Genomic DNA, 17,802 nt, shown 5'->3' on the forward strand with positions numbered 1-17,802 from the left:
GTTCCCCAACAGTGACAAATCCCAGTCTTGATCCATGTCAACCCAACAGACACTTTCGGATATACCCGTAGTCTACCTTTATAGTCACCCAGTTACGTTGTGACGTTTGGCATACCCAAAGCACTCCTACGGTATCCGGGAGTTACACGATCTCATGGTCTAAGGAAAAGATACTTTGACATTGGAAAACTCTAGCAAACGAACTATACGATCTTATGCTATGTTTAGGATTGGGTCTTGTCCATCACATCATTCTCCTAATGATGTGATCTCGTCATCAATGACATCCAATGTCCATAGTCAGGAAACCATGACTATCTTTTGATCAACGAGCTAGTTAACTAGAGGCTTACTAGGGACATGTTGGTGTCTGTTATTCACACATGTATTACGATTTCCGGATAACACAATTATAGCATGAATAAAGACAATTATCATGAACATGGAAATATAATAATAATGCTTTTATTATTGCCTCTAGGGCATATTTCCAACAGTCTCCCACTTGCACTAGAGTCAATAATCTAGTTACATTGTGATGAATCGAACACCCATGGAATTCTGGTGTTGATCATGTTTTGCTCTAGGGAGAGGTTTAGTCAACGGATCTGCTATATTCAGGTCCGTATGTACTTTACAAATCTCTATGTCTCCATCTTGAACATTTTCACGAATGGAGTTGAAGCGACGCTTGATGTGCCTTGTCTTCTTGTGAAACCTGGGCTCCTTGGCAAGAGCAATAGCTCCAGTGTTGTCACAGAAGAGCTTGATCGGTCCCGACGCAATGGGTATGACTCCTAGGTCGGTGATGAACTCCTTCACCCATATTGCTTCATGTGCTGCCTCCGAGGCTGCCATGTACTCCGCTTCACATGTAGATCCCGCCACGACGCTTTGCTTGCAACTGCACCAGCTTACTGCCCCACCATTCAAAATATACACGTATCCGGTTTGTGACTTAGAGTCATCCAGATCTGTGTCGAAGCTAGCGTCGACGTAACCCTTTACGACGAGCTCTTCGTCACCTCCATAAACGAGAAACATTTCCTTAGTCCTTTTCAGGTACTTCAGGATATTCTTGACCGCTGTCCAGTGTTCCTTGCCGGGATTACTTTGGTACCTTCCTACCAAACTTACGGCAAGGTTTACATCAGGTCTGGTACACAGCATGGCGTACATAATAGAACCTATGGCTGAGGCATAGGGGATGACACTCATCTCTTCTATTTCTTCTGCCATGGTCGGACATTGAGCTGAGCTCAATTTCACACCTTGTAACACAGGTAAGAACCCCTTCTTAGAATGATCCATATTGAACTTCTTCAATATCTTATCAAGGTATGTGCTTTGTGAAAGACCTATGAGGCGTCTTGATCTATCTCTATAGATTTTGATGCCTAATATATAAGTAGCTTCTCCAAGGTCCTTCATTGAAAAACTCTTATTCAAGTAGGCCTTGATGCTGTCCAAGAGTTCTATATCATTTCCCATCAACAGTATGTCATCCACATATAATATGAGAAATGCTACAGAGCTCCCACTCACTTTCTTGTAAACGCAGGCTTCTCCATAAGTCTGTGTAAACCCAAACGCTTTGATCATCTCATCAAAGCGAATGTTCCAACTCCGAGATGCTTGCACCAGCCCATAAATCGAGCGTTGGAGCTTGCATACTTTGTCAGCATTCTTAGGATCAACAAAACCTTCCGGCTGCATCATATACAATTCTTCCTTAAGGAAACCATTAAGGAATGCCGTTTTGACGTCCATTTGCCATATTTCATAATCATAGAATGCGGCAATCGCTAACATGATTCGGACGGACTTCAGCTTTGCTACCGGTGAGAAAGTCTCATCGTAGTCAACCCCTTGAACTTGTCGATAACCCTTAGCGACAAGCCGAGCTTTATAGATGGTCACATTACCATCCGCGTCTGTCTTCTTCTTAAAGATCCATTTATTTTCTATGGCTCGCTGTTCAACGGGCAAGTCAGTCAAAGTCCATACTTCGTTTTCATACATGGATCCTATGTCGGATTTCATGGCTTCTAGCCATTTGTCGGAATCCGAGCCCGCCATCGCTTCTTCATAGTTCGAAGGTTCACCGTTGTCTAACAACATGATTTCCAAGACAGGGTTGCCGTACCACTCTGGTGCGGAACGTGTCCTTGTGGACCTTCGAATTTCAGTAGGAGCTTGATCATAAGTATCTTGATCATTCTCATTAACTTCCTCTCTAGTCGGTGTAGGCACCTCAGGAACATTTTCTTGAGTTGCGCCATTTTCCGGTTCAAGAGGTAATACTTCATCAAGCTCTACTTTCCTCCCACTTACTTCTTTCGAGAGAAACTCTTTCTCTAGAAAGGACCCATTCTTGGCAACAAAGATCTTGCCTTCGGATCTGAGGTAGAAGGTGTACCCAACAGTTTCTTTTGGGTATCCTATGAAGACGCATTTTTCCGATTTGGGTTCGAGCTTTTCAGGTTGAAGTTTCTTGACATAAGCATCGCATCCCCAAACTTTCAGAAACAACAACTTAGGTTTCTTACCAAACCATAATTCAAACAGTGTCGTCTCAACGGATTTCGACGGAGCCCTATTTAAAGTGAATGCGGCAGTCTCTAAAGCATAGCCCCAAAAAGATAGCGGTAAATCGGTAAGAGACATCATAGACTGCACCATATCCAATAGAGTGCGATTACGACGTTCGGACACACCGTTACGCTGAGGTGTTCCAGGCGGCGTGAGTTGTGAAACTATTCCACATTTTCTTAAGTGTGTGCCAAACTCGTGACTCAAGTATTCTCCTCCACGATCTGATCGTAGAAACTTGATTTTCCTGTCACGTTGATTTTCAACCTCACTCTGAAATTCCTTGAACTTTTCAAAGGTTTCAGACTTGTGTTTCATTAAGTAGATATACCCATATCTACTTAAATCATCAGTGAGCGTGAGAACATAACGATAGCCACCGCGAGCCTCAACACTCATTGGACCGCACACATCAGTATGTATGATTTCCAATAAGTCGGTTGCTCGCTCCATTGTTCCTGAGAACGGAGTCTTGGTCATCTTACCCATGAGGCATGGTTCGCATGTGTCAAATGATTCATAATCAAGAGACTCTAAAAGTCCATCTGCATGGAGCTTCTTCATGCGTTTGACACCTATGTGACCAAGGCGGCAGTGCCACAAGTATGTGGTACTATCATTATCAACTTTACTCCTTTTGGTACTCACACTATGAATATGTGTAGCAATACGCTCGAGATTCATTAAGCATAAACCATTCACCATAGGAGCATGACCATAAAACATATCTCTCATATAAATGGAACAACCATTATTCTCAGATTTAAATGAGTAGCCATCTCGAATTAAACGAGATCCCGATACAATTTTCATGCTCAAAGCTGGCACTAAATAACAGTTATTGAGGTTTAAAACTAATCCCGTAGGTAAATGTAGAGGCAGCGTGCCGACGGCGATTACATCAACCTTGGAACCATTCCCGACGCGCATCGTCACCTCGTCCTTCGCCAGTCTCCGTTTATTCCGCAGCTCCTGCTGTGAGTTACAAATATGAGCAACGGCACCGGTATCAAATACCCAGGAGTCACTACGAGTACTGGTAAGGTACACATCAATTACATGTATATCAAATATACCTTTGGTGTTGCCGGCCTTCTTGTCCGCTAAGTATTTAGGGCAGTTCCGCTTCCAGTGACCCTTCCCTTTGCAATAAAAGCACTCAGTCTCGGGCTTGGGTCCATTCTTTGGCTTCTTCCCGGCAGCTTTCTTGCCGGGCGCGGCAACCTCCTTGCCGTCCTTCTTGAAGTTCTTTTTACCCTTGCCTTTCTTGAACTTAGTGGTTTTATTGACCATCAACACTTGATGTTCCTTCTTGACTTCTACCTCCGCTGATTTCAGCATAGAGAACAACTCAGGAATGGTCTTTTGCATCCCGTGCATGTTGAAGTTCATCACAAAGCTCTTGTAGCTTGGTGGAAGCGACTGGAGGATTCTGTCAATGACCGCATCATCCGAGAGATTAACTCCCAGCTGAGACAAGCGGTTATGTAACCCAGACATAGTGAGTATGTGCTCACTGACAGAACTATTTTCCTCCATCTTACAGCTGAAGAACTTATCGGAGACTTCATATCTCTCGATCCGGGCATGAGCTTGAAAAACCATTTTCAGCTCTTCGAACATCTCGTATGCTCCATGTCTCTCAAAATGTTTTTGGAGCCCCGGCTCTAAGCTGTAAAGCATGCCGCACTGAACGAGGGAGTAGTCATCAACACGTGTCTGCCAAGCGTTCATAACGTCTTGGTTCTGTGGGACGGGAGCTTCACCTAGCGGTGCTTGTAGGACATAATCTTTCTTGGCAGCTATGAGGATGATCCTCAGGTTCCGGACCCAGTCCGTATAGTTGCTGCCATCGTCTTTCAGCTTGGTTTTCTCTAGGAACGCGTTGAAGTTGAGGACTACGTTGGCCATTTGATCTACAAGACATATTGCAAAGATTTTAGACTAAGTTCATGATAATTAAGTTCATCTAATCAAATTATTAATGAACTCCCACTTAGATTAGACATCCCTCTAGTCATCTAAGTATTACATGATCCGAGTTAACTAGGCCGTGTCCGATCATCACGTGAGACGGACTAGTCAACGTCGGTGAACATCTTCATGTTGATCGTATCTTCTATACGACTCATGCTCGACCTTTCGGTCTTCTGTGTTCCGAGGCCATGTCTATACACATGCTAGGCTCGTCAAGTTAACCCTAAGTGTTTTGCTGTGTAAAACTGTCTTACACCCGTTGTATGTGAACGTAAGGATCCATCACACCCGATCATCACGGCGTACTTAGAAACGACGAACTTTAGCAACGGTGCACAGTTAGGGGAGAACACTTCTTGAAATCATTATGAGGGATCATCTTATTTACTACCGTCGTTCTAAGTAAACAAGATGCAAAACATGATAAACATCACATGCAATCAAATAATAAACGTGACATGATATGGCCAATATCACATAGCTCCTTTGATCTCCATCTTGGGGCTCCATGATCATCTTGTCACCGGATTGACACCATGATCTCCATCATCATGATCTCCATCATCGTGTCTCCATGAAGTTGCTCGCCAACTATTACTTCTACTACTATGGCTAACGCGCTTAGCAATAAAGTAAAGTAATTTACATGCCGTTACTCAATGACACGCAGGTCATATAAAAGAATAAAGACAACTCCTATGGCTCCTGCCGGTTGTCATACTCATCGACATGCAAGTCGTGATTCCTATTACAATAGCATGAACATCTCATACATCACATATAGATCATTCATCATTCATCACAACTTTGGCCATATCATATCACAAACCACTTGCTGCAAAAACAAGTTAGACGTCCTCTAATTGTTGTTGCAAGTTTTACGTGGCTGAATTAGGGTTCTAGCAAGAACGTCTTCTTACCTACGTTAAACCCACAACGTGATTTGTCAACTTCTATTTACCCTTCATAAGGACCCTGTTCATCGAATCCGCTCCAACTAAAGTGGGAGAGACAGACACCCGCCAGCCACCTTATGCAACTAGTGCATGTTAGTCGGTGGAACCGGTCTCACGTAAGCGTACGTGTAAGGTTGGTCCGGGCCGCTTCATCCCACAATACCGCTGAAGCAAGAAAAGACTAGTAACGGCAAGAAAGTTGACAAATCTACGCCCACAACAAATTGTGTTCTACTCGCGCAAGAAGAACTACGCATAGACCTAGCTCATGATGCCACTGTTGGGGAACGTTGCAGAAAACAAAAATTTTCCTACTCGTTTCACCAAGATCATCTAGGAGTTCATCTAGCAACGAGTCATCTAACGCATCTACATACCTTTGTAGATGGCGCACGGAAGCGTTCAAAAGAACGGTGATGATGTAGTCGTACTCGACGTGATCCAAATCACCGATGACCAGCGCTGAACGGACGGCACCTCCGCGTTCAACACACGTACGGGACGGGAGACGTCTCCTCCTTCTTGATCCAACAAGGGGGAAGAAGAGGTTGATGAAGATCCAGCAGCACGACGGCGTGGTGGTGGATGCAGGGCGTCACAGAAGCAGGGCTTCGCCTATACTACGAAAAAGAGACGTAACGGGGAGAGAGGGAGGCGCCAGGGGCTGGTGTCAAATCCCTCCTCTCCCCCCCCCACTATATATAGGGGTGCCATGGGGGGGGCGCCGGCCCTAGTAGATGAGATCTACTAGGGGGGCGGCGGCCAAGGGGAGGATTCCCTCCCCCCCAAGGCACCTAGGGGTGCCTTCCACCACATGGACTCTTCCATGGTGGAACCCTAGGCGCGTGGGCCTATAGGGGCTGGCGCCCCAGCCCACTATGGGCTGGGTTCCATCCTATTTCAGCCCATGGGGCCCTCCGGGATAGGTGGCCCCACCCGGTGGACCCCCGGGACCCTTCCGGTGGTCCCGGTACAATACCGATAACCCCGGAACTTGTCCCGATGCCCGAAACAACACTTCCTATATATAATTCTTTACCTCCGGACCATTCCGGAACTCCTCGTGACGTCCGGGATCTCATCCGGGACTCCGAACAACATTCGGGTTTCTGCATATACATATCTTCACAACCCTAGCGTCACCGAACCTTAAGTGTGTAGACCCTACGGGTTCGGGAGACAAGCAGACATGACCGAGACGACTCTCCGGTCAATAACCAACAGCGGGATCTGGATACCCATGTTGGCTCCCACATGCTCCACGATGATTTCATCGGATGAACCACGATGTCGAGGATTCAATCAACCCCGTATGCAATTCCCTTTGTCAATCGATATGTTACTTGCCCGAGATTCGATCGTCGGTATCCCAATACCTCGTTCAATCTCGTTACCGGCAAGTCACTTTACTCGTACCGTAATGCATGATCCCGTGACCAGACACTTGGTCACTTTGAGCTCATTATGATGATGCATTACCGAGTGGGCCCAGCGATACCTCTCCGTCATACGGAGTGACTGTTGGAAATATGCCCTAGAGGCAATAATAAATTAGTTATTATTATATTTCCTTGTTCATGATAATCGTTTATTATCCATGCTATAACTGTATTATCCGGAAATCGTAATACACGTGTGAATACATAGACCATAATATGTCCCTAGTAAGCCTCTAGTTGACTAGCTCGTTGATCAATAGATGGTTACGGTTTCCTAACCATGGACATTGGATGTCGTTGATAACGGGATCACATCATTCTCCTAATGATGTGATCTCGTCATCAATGACATCCAATGTCCATAGTCAGGAAATCATGACTATCTGTTGATCAACGAGCTAGTCAACTAGAGGCTTACTAGGGACATGTTGGTGTCTGTTATTCACACATGTATTACGATTTCCGGATAACACAATTATAGCATGAATAAAGACAATTATCATGAACATGGAAATATAATAATAATGCTTTTATTATTGCCTCTAGGGCATATTTCCAACAGCTTACCTCTTGGGGACATCATTGTGGGTTTGCCCTCCGTGCCAGGGTTCCAGATGGAAACCCTAGCCCGTCATTTCGGGCTTGGTGGCGGCAACAGGTTTACCCACTTGGGGGCATCGTCGAGGAACTCAGGTACCATCTAGCGGCAACACATGGGATCTTTGGACTTGCTTTATTCCGGTATCTTTGGACTTGCTTTATTCCCGGCGTAATTAAAGCTTCTTCGACTAGGGTGGAGTGGATTCATTGGTCTGCTATCTTTGACACGTGTCCTCATAGTCATCATCCTATCCGCTGGCAGGATCGGAGCTCCACGACCCAGAGCGGCCCTCTCCGGCAATGGCTTGGTGTGTTCAGTGCATCGAGGTCTGATGGTTTCCCAATGCAGCATGGTTCGATTCCTATTCGGTAGTCTAGGTATCTTCTTGTTATGTGTGGTGACTCCTGTTTTCATGCCCGATGTAGGGCTCATGGCACTCGCTGTCTGCTCAGTTGTTGTTTTTATCTTCTGACTTGCTTGTATGGGGATTTCTCCACTACCTTGTATCTATTCTGCCATATGGGCTATATATATAAAGCTGGGCAAAAACCTATTTTAAGATTATGTCTTTCTGTATTGAAAACCGGTGAAAACATCTACTTTCATCTCTTATCCGTAGGATCAGCGAAAACTTTTCTCAAATGACATCAGCAGTGCAATTCTCAGATTCAATAAAGATAAAAGGAAATAAAAATAATAGACTGTGCAAACCACCAACCTGATGCCACACACACCAGAACTATGTGCAGCTGGGGTCATGCCTGTCTAATGCAGACATGCTATGTTCATATACTGATGTGATGTGTCAAACTGCTGATGGATGTCCAGTTTCTTCTTTGAGCGAAAGATTACCAGATCTTGTCCAACACTAACAATGATTGCTAACAGATTGTGCATGACAAGCTAATTTTCCCAGATTTTCCCCGACACTTAAGCATAGCTCTTCTACATGCGCTGTCGAATAAAAATGCCAGAGAAAAACAATCCCAGAGTTTGCACCGCACTTTCAGAAACTAAAACATTGCAGTACATGATAAGCTAAGAATTCCATGTTTTGTCCGTTTCGGGAAACTAAATATAGCTCTTCTGCATACCAAATTATGTAATATGCTTCCTGTGAATGCCCTTACCAAGTTCAAGTTCTGCTCGCGAGAAACAAGATTCTAGTGTAACCAGATAATATGCAACAAGTAATATTTGTTTTCAATGTTAACACTTTGAATCTATCGTGAAAGCAATAATTAGTCTCTCATCCTGTTATTTTTTGCAAAGCACCGAACTAAAAGATTGTGACAATGTGGTTGCACATTACATGGTAAGCTCATATTCCCAGGTTTTACCAACCAAAGTAAGACGCAAGTAACGCCCCTTGAACTTACTCCACAAACTCCTCCAAGTGAGGACCTGCCCCTGCCCCTGCCCCTTCCCTATACTGGTCGAGGCAGGAGCTTGCGAATGCCAAGCCGGGACAAGAACCTGCTATTCCCCTGGTTCTGCGGACTTCTGAATCCTATTATACCAATTACCAAGATAGAGATAACAAAAATATAATGTATATTTCAGTGTGAAAACTTATGTCAAGATCTCATGCAGCGTACAGAGATGTTTCTTCAGTGAGGCCTTCTCCAATGTACATAACAAATATAGTTCGTACTAAGCAGTGTGTGAGTATAGGGCACACGCCTTTCTTTATGTATATGCAAGTCCATTTTTTGTTTTTGCAAGAGACTTTAACTACGGTAAAGCAGTGTCACTTGTCTAAAAGCCAATAACTCTAGACTTTTTTCAGACTACTGTTTTTGCAAGACTGCAATGGGGGTGGACTTGTAATCACAGTAAAGCACCGGTCACTTGTCTGAGACAATAACCCTAGACTTTGCACATTGAAATGTCCATCTAAAAGAGAGACAAGCCTGACAATCTGCCATGTGCTACTTGGATTTTCCCTTCAAGGATAAGGCATTATATCAAAATTGAACAAACATGATCAACCACGTTTTAGCAATTCACGAAAACGATAAATAGGTGCATGCTCTTTCATTTTCCAGCTAACATACATATAAAGACATTAGAATGTTTGGAACGAAAGATATGATGACATAAGCAGAGCATCTATCCCTCGATATTCTCTTGAAAGGGTATCAAACCTTCCGACAGCATTTGCATAATGACCTATCAAAGGGATCAGCTATCCACATGTCATGCATGTGCTTCCTATAATAAAAACGGCAATTACCATAATCTCTTTCAAAATTAAATCGCGCGTCTCTAGAAGCTCTGTTATCCAGTTGTAGCCGCATGTGCTGATTAGCCACCCACTTCTGATTGCAGCTATTACCATAGACTCCAAATTTCATTACCTCGAGTACCTTTGCATTCAGAACAAAGAACTTGGCAAAGTTAACATCTGGTGTCTTGCCTTCATAGGTGTTCAGTACTATTTCTCTGAGATGGAGTTCAAGGCATTCGATAGGATCGAGTGTGCCATATTGCCCCACATTTTTCATGTCCTTCCTAAGACGTGACTGCAAAAGAACAAATAAAGCATAGTTGCCACTTAGGTCGCATTAAAAGGGTAGTTTTTCTTTTGCAGGCAATAAGAGGCAGTCTGGATCATTTGTAGTAATGTAGGAACAGAGAAATCATGAACAATATAGTCCCCAAACATGCTACTTTTTACTTCAATTCAGACATGTTTGACAACTAGATTTTTCATCATAACAATTGTGGATAATTGTATTTATAGCAGAAGTTAATGTTAACAGAAGTGTACTAGAGTAATATTATTTCTTCCATATGTCCAAACTAGGCATCGAGAGAGATATGGCTATATAATAGAAGTTATAACAACAAAAGTTTTCTGGAGTAGTTAGCATTTAGCTAGCAAAGAAGACTTCACCTGGATGTATAGCCTCTCCACACAGGGAAAACATCTAAGGAATCCAACAACTACTTCCGGATTGGGGCCAATAGATTCTAGAACTAAGGCCTTCACTGTGCGCACCGACGCAGCCAAGCTGATGGGGATCATTTCCTGGAGAAAAGCAACTAGAAATATCAGGCTACAATGCAGAGAGGGATGCCCAAATGCAAGTCTGAAGAAAATGAAGACGTGTTCCACCTTAACAATTATGGTTCCCAGGCCCATCACAAGTTCGTAGAACCGGCAAGACGGATAGCCCAACACCGTCAGTTTCGGTGCGGTGATCACCCTGATTGTCCTTGGGCCATTACAGCCAAATGAGATCAATCTTTCAAGGCATGGTGCATCCTCAATGACAAGCTCCTCCGGCAGCTCCTCATAGTGACCAACAGAGACACCAATAGTTCGGAGAGTCGGCGAGACGATCCGGACGGTGCTGAGCCCACGGATGCCCTTAAGCTCAAGGCTCTCAAGCACGGCGCAGGCGGCTAGCAGGCGGAGGAGGGCCGCCTCCGAGACGGCGACGCCCGAGAGGTTGAGCTGCTTCAGCCGAGGGAAGGCAGGCACGGGGGCGGCATCAATCACGGATAAATTGCAGCGGCCGATGCTGGCAACGCGCAGCGTGGGCGCGAAGTGGAGCACGGAAGGAGGCAGCGCGCGCCTGCTGTTGCCCCGGTAGAACTCGAGCTCCTCGAGGCCACCGAGGGCGGGGGACCGGAACCAGCCGTCGAACCTGGCGTAATGGTGGCCGCCGAGAAAGATGCTAGAGATGCAGAGGCGGCGGGCGGGGCCCGGGTGCGCGGCGAGGATCTCGGAGACGGCGGCGATGCGCTCGCTCTCCTGCGAGGAGAGGGCGTCGTCGACGGCGAGGTTGAGGGGCGCGGAGCGCCAGAGGTGGCGCCACCGGGAGGAGAGGATGGCTGTCCGCGCGCCGTCCTTGGTGCTGGGGAGCAGCGAGATGATGGTGCCGAGGATCTCGTCGGGGAGACGGCTGATGAGGTCGAGGCTCGCATCGTCTCCGCCGCCGGCACCCTCCCTGCTCGCGGGAGGATCCCGCCTCCGCTTCTTGGATGCGGCAGCCGCCGCCGCATCGTCCATGGCGGGTGGCCGCCGCCGTCGCCAAAAGAAAAGCAAAGGAAGAGGGCGAGAAGTAACACAAGCACTAGTGTACTTACTGATAGCAGTACTACCCTCCCCACTCCACTCCCGCACTAAATTCACTGTTGAGTCCCTACGCATGCAGCACAGCTGAGTCCCGAGACGAGTCGCTGTGCATGCATCTAGCGTGGTGGCTTGCCTTGCCAGACACCGTTCACACCTACTACAGCTAAACCTTGCAAGCCGGGCGCTATGGACCAGGTATTTTATTTTTGTTTATTTTCTTTCATTTCTCAACTTTCTTTATTCTCATTTTTCTTTTCTTTTATTTGACTTCTTATTTTAATTATACTGCATTAAATGTCTAAAAACTCATTTAATGTATTAAATACATCATAATTTTTGTGAAACCTTCTCAAGTTGTTACCAGAACGGCACAACCTCAAGGGATCATATAATGACACCATCCCTGGTTTATTTTCAGACTTCGTTCGCGTTTCTAGAATTGAAAAACCAATAAGCTCCATGTTTGTAGTGAGTCTTGGCACCCGATGTTTAAAATTCCTCTACTTTTTTTGAATACTCCCTCCGTCCACGAATAAGTGTACATCTAGTTTTTGTCTTAAGTCAAAATTTTAAAATTTTGACCAACTTTATATGGAAATAGCAGCATTTATGGCACTAAATTAGGACCACTAGATTCATTTTGAAATGTAGTTTCATAATATACCAATTTGATGTCATATATGTTACTACTCTTTTCTATAAAGTTTGTCAACATTTTAAAACTTTGACTTAGCACAAAAGGTAGAAGTACACTTATTCGCGGATGGAGGGAGTATGTTCCAAACATAGATTCATTTACGCAAATAGGATGTTTCATACTACCTCCATTCCAAAATAAATGTCATAGTTTTAGTTCAAATTTAAACTTGAATTAAAACCACGACACTTATTTTGGAATGGAGGGAGTATCAATTAAAAGGCTGGAAATGCTTTAAATGACTTAAAGACTGGACAACTAACCAAAAGAATGCCAAATTCTGGCATGAAACATTTGATGGTGTATGTTGATACTATTAAAAGTCTCAAGATCAAACGATGAAGTAGCTGCCGCTTCGCCTTCAAACCCCACTCGTTCACTCTCAAAACCACAATTCTCCCTCGAATAATTCTGGTTTCCAAGGTGGGTACGTCGCAACTTTTGCGAACCTTCTTCAATTTTTACCACAACCTCTAGGGATCGTACAATCACACCATGCTAGCACTTTCATATTTTCAAACTTTGTTTGCATTTTCTAGAATTAAAAAACTAATAAGCTCCACTTATTTTCCTAAGAAAGATTCATTAACCTCAATACGACTTTTTAAACCACTTTTGCTAACTTTTTTCATGCACCCGCAGTTTTAATTTGAATGATACCTATTAAATACCTATAAATGCACTAAATGAATTGATATAGGAAACAAACCCCGACAAATATGAAATTTAGACATGGAACATGTGATGGTATATGTTGATACTACAAAATGTTTCTAGGTCAAATGATGAAGCAGCGGTTGCTTGGCCTTCAAACCCGACCCAAGCACACTCGAAACCATGGTTGTTCCTTGAATAGTTCCAGTTTCCAAGCACTGTATTCCACAACTTTCGCAAATCCTTCTGATTTTTGTACCACAAACTATAGGAATCATATAATGACAGCATGCCCACTTTCATGTTTTTCAGATTTTGTTTGCCTTTCATAGAACTCTTTTAAAAAGCTCCATGTTAGGGGTCGAGTCTTAGCATCCTCATGTTTGGAATTCCTTTTTTCTCGGATAAGGCCTGAACATATATTCATTATCACCAATATGTTTTCCAAACCACTTTTGCCAAAAAAACCATGCAACATAGTTCAAATTTGAATTATATGCATAGAAATGCACTAAATGACTTAATAGCAGACTGATCGGCCAAATATGCCAAATTTTGACATGGAACACGTGATGTTATATGTTGATACTAGAAAAAGTTTCATGGTCAAACAATGAAGCAGTGGTCGCTGGGCCTTACAACCCATGTTTGCTCTCGAAACCACGATTCTTCCTTAATTAGTTTTGATTTCAAGCAGTGTATATCACAACTTTTGTGAATTCTTATGATTTTTTTACCATAACCTATAGTGAACATATAATGATATCATGCCAACTTTCATGTTTTTCATACATTGTTCGCATCTTCGCCTTCAAACATAACTTGTTTCCCTCTCCAACGCAAATTCTTTCTTGGAGATGGTCAGATTTCTAATCAGTGTACGTCACAAATTTTGCAAAACCTTCTTAATTTTTTATCATCGAATATTGATGTCATATGATGACACTATGCCAGGTTTCATGTCTTTTTAACTACGTTTACATTTTCTATAATTTAACGACGTTAAGCTCAATATTCAGGGTCAAGTCTTCCCACCATGATATTTGGAATCCTCTTATTTTCTTGGGTAATTTCTAAACATAGACTCAAGAACACAAGTAGGATTTTTTAACCCAAATTTCCCAACTTTTAGTGCATTGTAGTTTGAATTTGAATTATATTACTAAATGCATTGAAATGCACTAAATAACTTGAATATAGCAAACAAACCCTACAAATGGCAAATTTTGACATGGAACATGTGATTGTGTATGTTCAGCATAGAAAAGTTTTAAGGTCAAACGATGAAGCAACCGACACTTTGTCTTGAAACCAGACATGCTGCTTGTGAAAATCACGAATCTTCATGGGAGATGTTTTTCAAGTAGTGCACTTCACAACTTTTGCTAAACTATCCATTTTCTTACAACAACCTGTATGGGCCATATAATGCCATTGTGCAATATTTCATGTTTTTCAAACTTCATTTGCAACTTCTAGAAATTTAAAACAAATAAACTCTATGGTCGGGGATGACTACTGCCATGGATATAACTCTGACAATACTACAATGGTATGTATGTAGATGGGAGTACGTGCAAGGATTTATACAGGTTCACCCCTCTCTGATTGATGTAATACCCTACTCATGTGGTGCTCTTAACTCTTAGCGCCAGGTACAAGGTGTGAGTGCTCAACCCTCAGCCCAGTCCAGTGCTCCTCTCCCGACTTATATAGAGTGCGCTAGGAGGAGGTACATTATGGGCTAGTATTAATGTTGTCCATGGCCTCATGCATGGCCTTATGTTTCCTGGCTATTACTGCTAGTAAATGTCATATTTAACTAGATTATACCACCTTTGGGTAACTGAAGTCATTAAGATGTCGTGGGTATGAGGTGTCCTAGGTAGCAGCCGACTGTAGGACAAACCGACTGCTCCCTTCTCCTTCTAGGCTGTCTATAGGGCCTCATCTATCAGGGGCGAAGGATCCGACTGTAAGACCTTAGCTAGATTATGAGCCACCCCTTTTGTCTTCTGACTTGGGCTTCATCACCGGTGGGCTGACAGTGATGCCTCTCGCCCCATGATTTTCTGGGCTATATCCTTGATGGGCTTTGGCCCCTTGATGGGCCATTTGTATACTTGGGCATACCCCTAACTGAGGGAGTCCTGGACTAAGGGGTCCTCGGGCGTCCGGCCTATTAGCCAGGGGCCGGATTGATGGGCTGTGAAGATATGAAGATCGAAGACTGCACCCATGTCCGGATGGGACTCTCCTTGGCGTGGAAGGCAAGCTTGGCGACCAAATATGTAGATTCCATTCTTGGTAACCGACCTTATGTAACCCTAGATCCTCCCGGTGTCTATATAAACCAGAGGACTTAGTCCGGAAAGGACAGATATATTCATTACCATAGCCATACAAGCTAGACCTCTAGGGTTTAGCCATTACGATCTCGAGGTAGATCAACTCTTGTAATACTCGTACTCATTAATATCAATCAAGCAGGACGTAGGGTATTACCTCCATAGAGAGGGCCCGAACCTAGGTAAACATCGTGTCCCCTGTCTCCTGTTACCATCGACCTTAGACGCACAGTTCGGGACCCCCTACCCGAGATCTGCCGGTTTTGACACCGACATTGGTGCTTTCATTGAGAGTTCCACTGTGCCGTCCTCAAAAGGTTCGATGGCCCCTTCAATCGTCAACAATGACGCTGTCCAAGGAGAAACCTTCCTCCCCGGACAGATTTTCGTGTTCGGCGGCTTCGCACTGCGGGCCAACTCATTTGGCCATCTGGAGCAGATCGATAGCTACGCCCCTGGCCATCAGGTCAGATTTGGGAGCTTGAATTACGTTGCGGACATCCGTGGAGATTTGATCTTCGCCGGATTCGAGACCGCGGCGACCGCTCCTGGTCACCTTGACGAACATGAGCTAAATCTGTCATCAGGCCGCATCTAGGAGGTAGCTCCTGTGACCACTCTGGCCTTAGATCCAGAGCACGCTGCGGCATCCAAGGATTGGAGGCTCAACCCCACCACGGAAGCCACAGATTCCCCGGCGTTGGAGCCGCACATGGACTTAACCTCATGCAATACTCGTGTCATCGGAACTCCGGACTCTTCTCCGGGTATAAATTCCGAACCATGTGAGTCCGCGGATACCGAACTTGATCGCTTATCGATCTTCGAGTTCAGCGCCGCAAACATCTTCCAGCACTCGCCCTTGGGCGATGTGCTGAACTCATTAAAGAACTTTTCCTTGGCGGGGGACTCACAGCCGAATTATGTATGGTTTGAACTAGAGGCTGGTGATGGAGAATTTTTCTTCCCACCAGCCACCCACTTCATAGCCACTTTCGAGGACTTAACCAACATGCTTGACTATGGCTCCGAAGACATCGCCAGTACGGACAACGATGCCGACAAGGAGCAAGGCCAAAACCCGCCATTCACTGGACGACGGACGGCCACTTCTTCCTACAACGTATACATGGTGGACACGCCTGGAAAAACTAACAACGATGACAAAGAGGATCCAGTTGAGGATAAACCTCCTGAGAGACAGCCCAAGCGCCAACTTCCTCGACGCCGCTCTAAGTCACGTCGTTCCAAAGACTGCAGTACGGGCACCGGAAAAAATAATACTCCGGACGATGCCGAAAATAGTGAAAACCCCGTCAAGGTAACCTCCGAACAGGGGGAGCGGGAAAATGGGCAAGTTAGCCCTGATAAACAGTCCATACACGGAGACTCGAAGGACAGTAATTATCTTCCGCTCTCTGAGGAGGAGGAGGAGGAGATCCTCGGCAACAAGGATTTCATCATGCCCGAGGAACCTCTCGAGCAGGAGCGCTTCAAACGCCGGCTAATAGCCACTTCAAGGAGCCTAAAAAAGAAGCAGCTACAGCTTCAATCGGACCAAGATCTGCTCAATGATAGATAGACTGAAGTCCTGGCCACCGAAGAATACGGCCTTAGTGGCCCAGCCAAAAGCTACCCGAAGCGTAGATTGTAGGGAAACGTAGTAATTTCAAAAAAAATCCTACGCACACACACACATGATCATGGTGATGCATAGCCACGAGACGGGAGAGTGTGTCTACGTACCCTCGTAGACCGAATGCGGAAGCGTTAGCACAACGCGGTTGATGTAGTCGTACGTCTTCACGATCCGACCGATCCAAGTACCGAACGCACGGCACCTCCGAGTTCAGCACACGTTCAGCTCGATGACGTCCCACGAACTCCGATCCAGCAGCTTCACGGGAGAGTTTCATCAACACGACGGCGTGATGATGGTGATGATGATGCTACCGACGCAGGGCTTCGCCTAAGCACCGCTACGATATAATCGAGGTGGATTATGGTGCAGGGGGGCACCGCACACGGCTGGAATAGATCAATAGATCAACTTGTGTGTCCAGAGGTGCCCACTGCCCCCGTATATAAAGGAGCAAGGGGGGAGGCCGACCGGCCCCTATAGGCGCGTCAGGAGGAGTCCTCCTCCTAGTAGGAGTAGGACTCCCCTCTTTCCTACTCCTACTAGGAGGGGGAAAGGAAGGGGGAGAGGGAGAAGGAAAGGGGGGCGCCGCTGTTGGGGAACGTAGTAATTTCAAAAAAATCCTACGCACACACAGGATCATGGTGATGCATAGCAATGAGAGTGGAGAGTGTGTCCACGTACCCTCGTAGACCGAATGCGGAAGCGTTAGCACAACGCGGTTGATGTAGTCGTACGTCTTCACAATCCGACCGATCCAAGTACCGAACGCACGACACCTCCGAGTTCTACACACGTTCAACTTGATGACG

The 17,802-nt window shown here is 45.1% G+C and overlaps 1 protein-coding gene across 1 annotated transcript; it reads right to left on the reverse strand.

Moving 5' to 3' along the window:
- Window positions 1-9,641: 9,641 nt before the first annotated feature.
- LOC125556590 (FBD-associated F-box protein At5g56370-like) lies at window positions 9,642-11,644 on the reverse strand. Its single transcript, XM_048719291.1, has 3 exons — window positions 10,687-11,644; window positions 10,465-10,599; window positions 9,642-10,090 (listed from the first exon to the last, which is right to left on the reverse strand). Exons 1-3 carry the CDS (start codon window positions 11,584-11,586, stop codon window positions 9,707-9,709), a joined length of 1,419 nt encoding a protein of 472 aa, XP_048575248.1. The 5' UTR covers window positions 11,587-11,644; the 3' UTR covers window positions 9,642-9,706.
- Between the last annotated feature and the right edge of the window lie 6,158 nt (window positions 11,645-17,802).

This window comes from Triticum urartu, chromosome 5, assembly GCF_003073215.2.
Source record: "Triticum urartu cultivar G1812 chromosome 5, Tu2.1, whole genome shotgun sequence".
Taxonomy (NCBI): Eukaryota; Viridiplantae; Streptophyta; class Magnoliopsida; order Poales; family Poaceae; genus Triticum; species Triticum urartu.